Here is an 11,973-nt window from a genome sequence, read left to right on the forward strand (position 1 = left end):
CACACCTTCTCATTCAAAGAGTTTTCTTTATTTTCATGACTATGAAAATTGTAGATTCACACTGAAGGCATCAAAACTATGAATTAACACATGTGGAATTATATACATAGCAAACAAGTATGAAACAACTGAAAATATGTCATATTCTAGGTTCTTCAAAGTAGCCACCTTTTGCTTTGATTACTGCTTTGCACACTCTTGGCATTCTCTTGATGAGCTTCAAGAGGTAGTCCCCTGAAATGGTTTTCACTTCACAGGTGTGCCGTGTCAGGTTTAATAAGTGGGATTTCTTGCCTTATAAATGGGGTTGGGACCATCAGTTGCGTTGAGGAGAAGTCAGGTGGATACACAGCTGATAGTCCTACTGAATAGACTGTTAGAATTTGTATTATGGCAAGAAGAATGCAGCTAAGTAAAGAAAAACGAGTGGCCATCATTACTTTAAGAAATGAAGGTCAGTCAGTCAGCCGAAAAATTGGGAAAACTTTGAAAGTAAGGGCTATTTGACCATGAAGGAGAGTGATGGGGTGCTGCGCCAGATGACCTGGCCTCCACAGTCACCGGACCTGAACCCAATCGAGATGGTTTGGGGTGAGCTGGACCGCAGAGTGAAGGCAAAAGGGCCAACAAGTGCTAAGCATCTCTGGGAACTCCTTCAAGACTGTTGGAAGACCATTTCAGGGGACTACCTCTTGAAGCTCATCAAGAGAATGCCAAGAGTGTGCAAAGCAGTAATTAAAGCAAAAGGTGGCTACTTTGAAGAACCTAGAATATGACATATTTTCAGTTGTTTCACACTTGTTTGTTATGTATATAATTCCACATGTGTTAATTCATAGATTTGATGCCTTCATAGTCATGAAAATAAAGAAAACTCTTTGAATGAGAAGGTGTGTCCAAACTTTGGTCTGTACTGTATATATATATTTTTTTTACAATGGACCTCTATGGTGAACGGATGCCACTCTATGGCATCTGTCTGTGGCATCTATTAAAGTATTCGTTTTTTGTATAAATTTAACCAGTGTTCCTCAACTCCAGTCCACCTACCGGTCATGATTTGAGAATATCCCACAGAATGAATAGCGGTGGTAAGTTCTGAATGATGGACACTAATTATATCACCTGCTCAATACTAAAGAAATCCTGAAAACATGACTGGTAGGTGGGTCCTGAGGACTGGATTTGAGGAACACTGCATTAAACGAATGTCAAAAAAGTATTATGCACCTAGCCTTAGTATTTCCTATAAAAGTTTTGTTACTGGAGAAGCTTTATAAACCTTCACGTTCAAGTACATCTCTGACTTTTCCAAAGTGTTTTTCCGAGATCTTTTTACTAATGAACTATCCTCTGGATAGGTCAGCAGCACCACAGCCTTCTCACAGCTTTACCTAGGCTATCTAATGTCATGTTCATTGGTTACATGGCCGAGGTGCAGCTGAAGTGAATGGGGCTGAGCTGCAATACCAAGCACAGCCACTATCAAATGGATGGCGCTGTACTTGGCAAACAGGAAGAAGGCCGCGGCACTACTATGAGCGCCAGTGCCTTCTCAAACAGCTGATCGGCGGGGGTCCCAGATATCAGACCTGCAGCCACCACTAGGGGAGCTTACTGCATACTATGCCATTAATAAATGGGTTGTCCAAGATAACTAAAAATCTCTGCCATGGCCCCAAATGCTATGAAATAACAAAAAAATTCTATACTTATCTCTTTCCCAAGTGCCATTCTCTGTAACAACGATCTTGTACTCCTGCCATGACTTGTTTACAAACTGCAGCAGTGATGTACAGGTATACAGCACCTGACCGCTGCAGACAATCACTGTCCTCAGAGAATGGTAACAGAGAAAGAGGTAAATATACCATCATTTTTTATTCTACAGCATTCTCATGTCTGAGATTTATAATTATCTGATAAAAGCAGTGACATCTGAAGAAAACACAACTTTTCAGGAGACAATCAGTACAAAAAAAAGTAGTTAACTTGAGTTAAGTATGGGCCTCAACTCCAAAGGGTCACAGAGTTTTCAAAAAACGTTTGATATGTCAAAGAGACATATCAAATGTTTTAATTGGTGGGGGTCTAAGTTCTGAGACCCCTGCCAATTGTTAGAATGAGACAAGAGAAGCCTTCACATATCATGCTCTCTCTTGCTGCAGGAGACGGAGCCTATTTGAAGTCTATGGGACCATTGCGATTTCGAGGAGAGAGAGCAGAAAATGCAGGCGCTTCCCTTGTCTCGATTTAGCGATCGGTGGGGGTCTTAGCATTCAGACTGCCACCAATCAAAACTTTTAATATGTCTCTGGCATGTCAAAAGTTTTGTGAAAACTCAGTGAACCTATAAGAAACTTGTCATGGTTAGTGCACATGTAAAAATACATACCAACTCAATCCCACAATATTTATATGTTGTTAATGGAAAATTACCAAGCCCCACCTGACATCATTGAGCCTATATCTTCCTTTTTCCATTCCAGTAATGCCTTGACGTTGATATCACACAGTGAAAACAATGTGAGTGCTCAGAGCATGATTTTGTATATATGGTTTTGTGCGGTTGAGGAGATAAATTCTCCCTGTTGTGCAGCATAGAAAATGAAATGCTGTTGTTCAGATGGTTCTAGCTTATTGTTTGCAGAGCTCAATTGCATGGCTGTAGTCTGTAACCCCCCAGTGGGAAATGTGTCTGAAAAATCTGCTTTATAAAGAATATTCACAGGCTGGTATACTGAAGGTTCAACATAGATTTAATAAAGTACTGACATTTTCCAGTTTCCAGCAATACCTTATGGCTCAGCTTGAGTGGAGAATTTGCCCTATGAAAAGTGTTGTTTTTACAGCAAGCTCTGTACAGAAATCTTACACTATCTGTGCACCATTACAGCAACTAAGCTGCAAGGGGCGTGTCAGACAACAGATTTGTTGTCTGTTTCCGATAACAACCAGCAGAATTATGAATGCAACTCTAGACTATAATACAAGATGTAAGTCTGGAACAATACAACATACACTGCCTGTCCAAAAAAAAAGTCGCCACCAAAAAAAAAAGGTCACACACTCTAATATTTCGTTGGACCGCCTTTAGCTTTGATTACGGCACGCATTCGCTGTGGCATTGTTTCGATAAGCTTCTGCAATGTCACAAGATTTATTTCCATCCAGTATTGCATTAATTTTTTACCAAGATCTTGCATTGATGATGGTAGAGTCTGACTGCTGTGCAAAGTCTTCTCCAGCACATCCCAAAGATTCTCAATGGGGTTAAGGTCTGGACTCTGAGGTGGCCAATCCATGTGTGAAAATGATGTCTCATGCTCTCTGAACCACTCTTTCACAGTTTGAGCCCGATGAATCCTGGCATTGTCATCTTGGAATATTCCCGTGCCATCAGGGAAGAACAAATCCATTGATGGAATAACCTGGTCATTCAGAATGTTCAGGGAGTAAGCTGACCTCATTCTTGGAGCACATACTGTTGCTGAACCTAGACCTGAGCAACTGCAGAAACCCCAGATCATAGCGCTGCCCCCACAGGCTTTTACAGTACGCACTAGGCATGATGGGTACATTACTTCATCTGCCTATCTTCTTACCCTGGAACAGGGTACATCTCGACTCATCAGACCACATGACCTTCTTCCATTGCTCCAGAATCCAATCTTTATGCTCCCTAGAAAATTGAAGCCTTTTTTTCTGGTTTGCCTCACTGATTAGTGGTTTTCTTACGGCTACACAGCTGTTCAGTCCAAATCCCTTTAGTTCCCTTCACATTGTGAGTGTGGAAATGCTGTTACTTTCACTATTAAACATAGCCCTGAGTTCTACTGTTGTTTTTCTTCGATTTGATTTCACCAAACGTTTTTCACGATCATTCAGGATTTTTTCCCCGCCACATTTCTTCCTCGAATATGATGGGTCCCCACTATACTTGCAGTTTTTAATAATGCGTTGGACAGTTCTTAACCCAATTTTTGTAGTTTCTGCAATCTCCTGTTTTCTCTGCTTGATGCATGCCAATGATTTGACTCTTCTCAAACAGATTAACATCTTTTCCACGACCACGAGATGTGTCTTTCGACATGGTTGTTTAAGAAATGAGAAGCAACTCATTGCACCAGTTGGGGTTAAATAAATTATTGCCAGCTGAAAGATAATCGCCCATGTAGTAATTATCCAATAGGAGGCTCATAACTATTTGCTTAGTTAAATCCAGGTGGCGACTTTTTTTTTGGACAGGCAGTGTAGGATCGTAAAGGTTAACTCACATATAAAAAAAATAAATAATCTGCTATAACTGAGTAAGGGCTTGTTCAGATGATCGTAGTGTTTTGCGGTCAGCAAATTGCAAAACACAGATACCCGGCCTTGTGCGTTCTGTATTTCACGGACGCAAGGGTGGACTTGCAAATGAAAGTGGCCCAGTTTTGTAGTTGCGTCCAAATTGATGGAGGGCAGGGCCAACACAAGTAGGTGTGGCCAGCAATACCATATTGTGGCACATTATACCACCCCAACGGAGTCAAATACCACAGTGCATCACAAAATACTGGCAACAGCACAAAATACATCCCCAAAAACTTCCACTAGCCGGTCATGAGGAGGGCTCAGGTGGCCACCTGGGTATCGGCTCACCGGTAAAGTTCCCTGTGCGGACGGCACATGGCCAGTACTATGAAAGAAATGACGATTCTTGTCAGCTCCATCTTTCTTGCGGGGCCACAGAACGGAACTACAGGTGGAGACAGCACACGGTGTGCTGATCGCATCTTTTGCAGCCCCATTGAAATTAATGGGTCCGCACCAGTTCCGTAAAATTACAGAATGGATGCGGACCCATTCATACAGTCGTCTGAATGAGCCCTTAACCCAAGTAATCCAACCAAACTAGTAGTAGCTGAAAGAAGCCAGATTTTTTTTTATGCGTCTTTCTGTATCTATATGGGAGATTTATTAGAAAAACAAAGCTCTGATCGCTATAATGATCTATTCTTATAATGTTATAGAAGCAATGACTGCTCATTTGATAACCGCTTTGTGTGGCTTGTATGCTTTCTGCTGGCATGTCCCGCCAAGGCTTTGGGCTAAAAATGCGCTAACTGGACTAGAATCAGTAGCTTGGCCTACATTTGTTTTTCTTGTATCTTGTTCCCATCTTATGACAGAAATTGACACTGGGAAAGAACTGAATGTTATATCCTTGAGACAGTTGTCTGCAGAAGTTTATCTGTCCTTTGGTAACAAGGCCTCGTAACAACCGTAATTCATGTTCCATGAACAAGAAGGTGCTAGGGATTACCAGCATGATTTCGATTTCTTACGATTGATGAAGGCCTAGTTTAAAACTCGCAAGTCTTACCCCGAGCCCCATATTTTGAACTCTTGATCACCACTACAAGCAAGAAAGAGGGAATCCTTTGGTCCATATGAAGAGCCCATCTCCACTCCTGATATAGAATAACATCAAGAACTAAAGATGTCCAACACGACTATATGGGACATTATCACAGATACTAAGAAAGTAGTTTACATCCAACTTTCTTTTTCTCCTCAAGGAAAGAGATTTAGATGCTTTAAATGTCTTTCAAGCTAATAAAATTAGTTTTCATTTATTTATTTTTTCAGATTAATCTGAACTGATCTGATATATGGAAAGGACTGAGCATTACTCTTCCATTCTAATATATATAATATAATATATATATACATAATATTTCTATAAATGGACGTAAATGTCAGTAAATGTGGCTGTTGATACTGTGAAGTATTTGGATTATTAAGTGTTCTTGCATGGCAAGACCACTTACTGTTATCTCACATATATATTATTATAGCCAAATTTACCACCCTAACTCCTCCCACAGTTTTTACACTACATAGACAGTAATATACCGAAACGTGCGGATTGTTCCCGATTGGTGTGCTATCACTTTGTGGAACGTTTCGCCAAATGGTTGATGAAATATCCGCATTTTTGTGGCGAAATTAGTCACATAGGAATGAATGGCGGAATGTTCAAAACTAGAGTGGGAGCTGACAAAAGCTAGAGTGTGAGCTGAAAAATCAGGACATGATTTTTAAACTGCCACCACTCCCTCATTTTCAAGCCCACCTACACAAATCTTATATCAAAACGTTCAGCTATCCCTGCTGCCACTAAAAATGTCTAAGCCATAGTCCTGATAGTTTTCACAATATGACCATTTGTTTGCAACTCACGCTGCCCATTGACATTCATTGAAACTCCACTCTAGCCACTTCAAATTTGAAGGGCAATTTCTAAACTGCGACTGTGCCTTCATTTTTAATATTTCAGAGACAAACTATGCATCAAAATGTAGGTCTGGGTCTTGTGATTCTCACAATATAAAGCTCTTCGCTGTAGGATTAAAAATTTATAAACTACAACCGTTTGAAGATCGCAACCGCCAGTGATGTGAGTTGGAGCAGTTTGTTTTTAACCACTCTTCTCTGCCCTTGCTGTAGAGTGAGTTGCCATAGGAACCCAGGTGTATGAGCAGCCAGCAGAGTGACAAAACCTAGAGTGTGAGCTGAAAAATCAGGACATGATTTCTAAACTGCCACCACTCCCTCATTTTCAAGCCCACCTACACAAATCGGCTGCTAATGTTTTTATAAATGTATGTTTTAATGCAACTGTGAAGCACTTTGGATAACAACATTGCAATTAAATGTGCTATATAAATAAATAAAAGTTGAAATGCATTTCTCACTCTATCAAGCTTGCCATGTGCACTTTTGAAATTTGATCAATCAATTGGTTAGTGTAATGTTTACTATTTTTACTCACTCCAAACACTCCACACAGTTACTCTGCCCACTCCATAAAGTTACTCTGCCTAGTCCAACCTTTCCACAGTTACTCCAGCCACTCCAACCACACAACAGTTACTCAAGCCACTCCACCCAGTTACTCCACCCACTCCAGTTGTAGACTACCGGTGGAGGCAAGAACACTTCACACAATTTCCCCAGAAATTGTAGCTTTTCTAGTTTATATTACTACTGTATACAACACCCGAATGCATTGCCCTGGCATTGTACTTGTCTTCTCTACCATGACAGGGTATTAAAACTCAAATCTATTAGACAATATAGTCATCAATGTCTTGCTCTCTTAGTCTAAGGCTTCATGCATGTGACTGTATTTTTGGCATGCATCCTATCTACATTTTTTTCAGTACATCGTGTGCTGTCCGCAATCCTATGTCCGTCCTGCGGTCCCACGAAAAAAAACTAGAACATGTCCTATTCTTGTCCGTTGTGCGGACAAGGAGAGGACATTTCTAAAGATGGGAAAAAGAAAATGGAGGCATGCACTCAGCCGGTTTCCGTGTTTTGTGGATCCGTGGTTTGCAGAACACAGAAAGGATACCGTCGTGTGCATGAGACCATAGGTTTATGAACTAGAGCTGCTCTTCCTATTTCTAACTATGGATAACTGACTTTGGTCACCTAGTCATCTGCCCCCATACAAGTATACACAGTCTCTTATCTGTTCCCTCATCACCTTTTTCAGTCTTGTGTATGTCACTCCCTTTGTCGCAACCCTACACCTTCAGTAACCAAGGAAAAGGAAAGATGCAGCCTGGTAGATCTCAATGCAAACTCCTCTTCTTAGGTTCTCTGTTCATTTTAATGGGAGGAACAACCTTAGAAATTGAAAATATGGTAATAAAACCCTCATCTATTTCAATAATGTAGAGAAAAGCTGAACAACGAAATCGGAATATGGTTGAACATATAACCATACATCTGTCTGTTGTCTGTTAGTAGGTAATATGGCGTATCAAGACAAATATATTTGTGTAGGTTAACGCTGGAAGCAGTATGGTTGCTAATATGTCTTAAGTACAACTTACTCCTGAGGATATCACAGTTAAGTCTTAACTGAAAAATTTATAAGCCACTCTGGTGACGCCTATAGAAATGTATTAACCGTATGTTTACATTTCAGTGTATGTTTAGTAAATTCCAGTGCTGTGTAATTTCACTTCATATGCCTGTACATATTCCTGTCTAGTGCTGGAAGAGTAAATAAAAGGAAAGGAAATTCTAGATATTATTCTTGTATATTATACAAATTCTAATAAAGGATTAATTGGAAAATTGAAAGTGTGATATTTGTTATGTCTGTCTGGTCCTATTCATTGACAGATGTAAACCTAGGGCTTAGCGGTATTATGTGGGGGGTAATGACTGTATTATGAAAAGTTGTGCAACTTTCTGATACACAGGATCTCTGCTGTGAATTTGCAATGTATCAGTCTGGAGTCTAGACTAGTTTATGTTGCCCGTGGAACAATATTGATCCCGTTCATGTATATTATAAAGCTTAATCACTGTATAAGGAAAAATTCTGATACTTTCTAACATTTTCAAATTCAATTCCTCACCATTTTTAAAATCGCTGCTTGTTGTGCATGAACTGAAAAATTAAAGTTTACCTGCAGACGTGTAAAAACCTATACAAACCTAATACTTAGTGTTTTCACCAAGATGAGCTAAACAGCAAGATTTGAGACTGATGTTGTTTAACAAATTATTAGGGCTCACAGAAAGAAGAGATTTTGAAAATGGTAAGAAACTGAACCACTCAGTATATAACAAAATTACAGTACTTTACTTTGTACAGCGATTAATCTTCATCATTTACATAAATAGGATTTAGCTGTCGCTAAACTGGCTACACTCCAGGTTAAGAACAAAAAAATCACATTAAAGCAGTTATCTGCAATAAAAAAAAAAAAGTTTTAATGGTTTTCCCCTTTCATGTGATTCAGTGATAATGTTGATAACTTTCCTACCGGGTCAGTGCTGTGCTCTCTGCGCTTCCCGGTGTAATTAGGTTACGGACACTTCCTGGATCACGTGCCTAACACTGGCGATGTACGCAGGTTGTGCCTTCTCAATCAGGCACCCTTGGACACTGACCGCTCACAGCTCCCAAAGCTGCCTTAGTGTACGGCACGTGATCCAGTAGACATGGCTGCAACCTTATTAAACGGGGGAGCACATCGCTGGCCCGGTAGGAATGTTTTCAACATTATCACTGAATCACATGAAGTGCGGGACCATAAAACCAAAAAAATTAGGGAAAGAACAGAACAGTTACATGGTGACCTCCTTTTCATCTTTTTTCTACCCTCCTCTTCTGTCATGCAAGATGGTTGCACCAACTGTCAGACTACCTTATATATACATCGGTAGCCGAAGACACTTCCTAGTTGTCAAGACCTGCTCTTAGATTGGCCAGCACTGTTCACATGAGAAGTGCTGGCCAATCCAAGGGCAGCAGGAAGTATCTTGGACCAATAAATGCACAATATGCATTGTTTAGTCTGAGAAGTGGTGCGACCACCTTGGATGACAGAAGAGGAGACCGGGATTTGATGGGATCTGCTGCAGAAAAGATGAAAAGCGGGTTCACTTTAAGGACCACTGCCTTTAGGAATTTAAGGAGGGTGTAAATAGCTTGTGGTCCCAACAGGACCCTATCCCTGAGGGGCTCCAGTCTTTATGGCACCCAAGTTATATTCAGCCCTGCAAAAATCTAAATAATGCTGAACAGTAGTGTCTCTTTCGAATGAATGTCTAAATGACAGAGGCATTGTTCAATTAAAACATTTCCCTCTGACTAGATACATCTATTTATGACGAGGACAACCAGCAGACACCACCATGATGCAGTATTGTGAAAACATCTCATTGAAACATCGAAAATGACATGATATTTCCATGTTCAATTTATAAGGGCATGTTTACTAAATTCATCCTGTCTAATCCCTGGATACATGGAATCATGAATATAGCTCTGCCTATATCTCATCCAAATGCATGACCCGACTGGAACCTGTGGGCCACACAACATAAGAAGCTTGGGATAGAGGTGCCCCATTCCTGTTCAATATTTACCTGTGGCTTAAATTACATTTGTCCTGTGTTGCTTGTAAACTTACACTGAAGAACTTCCCCTAACCAAGCAAACGGCTCACAATACTCAATAAAACATTATGTATTCGAACACACTGTTCTGACGGAGAGAAGAAAAATGCTACATTGTGAATTAATTGTCAAAAATGAATTAATTTTAATGTTATTAAAAGTTAAAATCTTGTCGAGAGTTTGCCAATAGGCAAAAAATATTTCTAAACAATATAATAACACATTTATACTATAAAAGACATTCTTCTTACATAAAAAGGAAAAAAATATATTAAACGTAAATTGTATATCATTTTTAAATTTAGACAACTCTGGACCATGCTTGACCCACAATCTCAATGTCTCCCTGTGGAAAAGAAAGTTGTGGATAACCTTCCAATTAGGCTAGGGCTACATGATGACATTTTTCGCCCGACAAAAAGGGTGCAGCTACACCGAGACGTGTCACGCAATATTATGTTGCAGCATTGTTACGCACTATTTTTTGTAATGATATGAAAATGGTGCCACACTGCGACATGCTGCAACGCGACTGTTGCACAAAAATGCAACTTGGATGAATCTTTGTGTGACTGTGGCGTCACAGCATATCGCAGTGCGACACCATTGACTATCATTACAAAAAATGCCCCTCGACATTGCTGTGACAAATAGTTGCACGACAAATGTCATCATGTAGCTATAGCCTTACTGTCTGACGAAAATGTGCAGTGCGTCACAGATCTTAAAGGGATTGCTTGATTTTATGGAGTTTCCCTCTATTAACAATTTAAAAACTTTACCACTCCTGTCCATGGGCCATGTCTAGTATTGAAGATAATTTCTTTTGATATGAATGCTGCAGTACCTGACAGACCATGGACAAGGAGAGCACCATTTCTAGGGGTGAGTAGGACTTTCTTTCTATTCTCTTACAACCCCTCAAATCTAATATTAATATATGCCAGTCCTTGCCTGATGTGCCATATAACAATGCTAACGCCTCATGAGATAATGTATCCTGCTACATTAACCCATTGCCCCTCTAAGACTACACTGGACCATTCAAGGACAAGTTTAATACTCCCTCACAGAAGTGTATGGTGAAACTGACAACCCACCCTGGAGAAGGATAGTTGTAGCAGTCTGTTGAATGCAGACCGAAAAACCATACTGAAAACATATAAAACTTAATTAAGGTGGGGTTACTCCTGGGTTTTTAATGGTGCTTTTGTGCACTTTTGTTTTTTAGTGCAATTTTTATACCTATGATTTTTTTTTTTATTATTGATTTTTTTTTGGGGGGGGGGGGGGGGGTGCTGGGATCCCCTGGGGTAAATGGGATGTTTTATACATTTAACTTACAAGTGGTTAAAGACAAAAAATTCCCGATCTTATTTTACCCACTGTTAGTAAAACGTAACATTCATTAAGCCATTAAAAATACTATAGAACAATTTAAAATGAGCAAAACTCGGGTGTATAATTCTGAATTTTTTAAAATTTTTAATATCATGTTATTTTTGTTTGTTGACATGCAGCATAAGTATATGTTGTGAGGACTGTTGTAGCTTTACTATTCAACCGATTTATGCCATGCTAGCACTTACAGATCAACAATCATGCCAGCCTTATCACTGTACCATATGTATAATCAACCAGCTAAAAAAGTAACCTTTTACTATACTAATGTGACATGAAGCACCTGCACAGCCTCGGAATGAAGTCCCTTGGGCCCACCAGAGGAACTAATTCTGAGGGCCCACCCTCTGTGTATATAGGTCCTTAAGGGCCCTGTTTTATCAGGGTTGCATTATTGTCAGAGCTTGGGCCACCGGAGGACCCTCTGGTACTCTGGTGGGTTAGTCTGACTCTGCGCCTGCAGTACACCCCTACCACTAGCTATATACTTGAATTGATACTGCTACAACAAGAGCTGCATCTAAAATGTTATAAAAAAGAGCCCCCCAACATGTTTCACCATATGAACAGTTTCATCAGGGTAATGGAGAAAATGTA

The 11,973-nt window shown here is 40.0% G+C and overlaps 1 protein-coding gene across 4 annotated transcripts in view; it reads left to right on the forward strand.

Annotated features, from left to right (window-relative positions):
* The window catches only part of SCN4A (sodium voltage-gated channel alpha subunit 4), a 178,537-nt gene extending 172,416 nt beyond the window's left edge, over window positions 1-6,121 (forward strand). For all 4 annotated transcript variants that reach the window (XM_040435981.1, XM_040435982.1, XM_040435983.1 and 1 more), the window contains 2 exons: window positions 2,490-2,526; window positions 5,175-6,121. In XM_040435981.1, coding sequence (XP_040291915.1) covers window positions 2,490-2,492 — 3 coding nt within the window. In that variant the 3' untranslated portion in view covers window positions 2,493-2,526; window positions 5,175-6,121. The remainder of the gene's footprint in view (window positions 1-2,489; window positions 2,527-5,174) is intronic.
* The last annotated feature ends 5,852 nt before the right edge of the window (window positions 6,122-11,973 follow it).

Source organism: Bufo bufo, chromosome 6 (genome assembly GCF_905171765.1).
Source record: "Bufo bufo chromosome 6, aBufBuf1.1, whole genome shotgun sequence".
Lineage (NCBI taxonomy): Eukaryota > Metazoa > Chordata > Amphibia > Anura > Bufonidae > Bufo > Bufo bufo.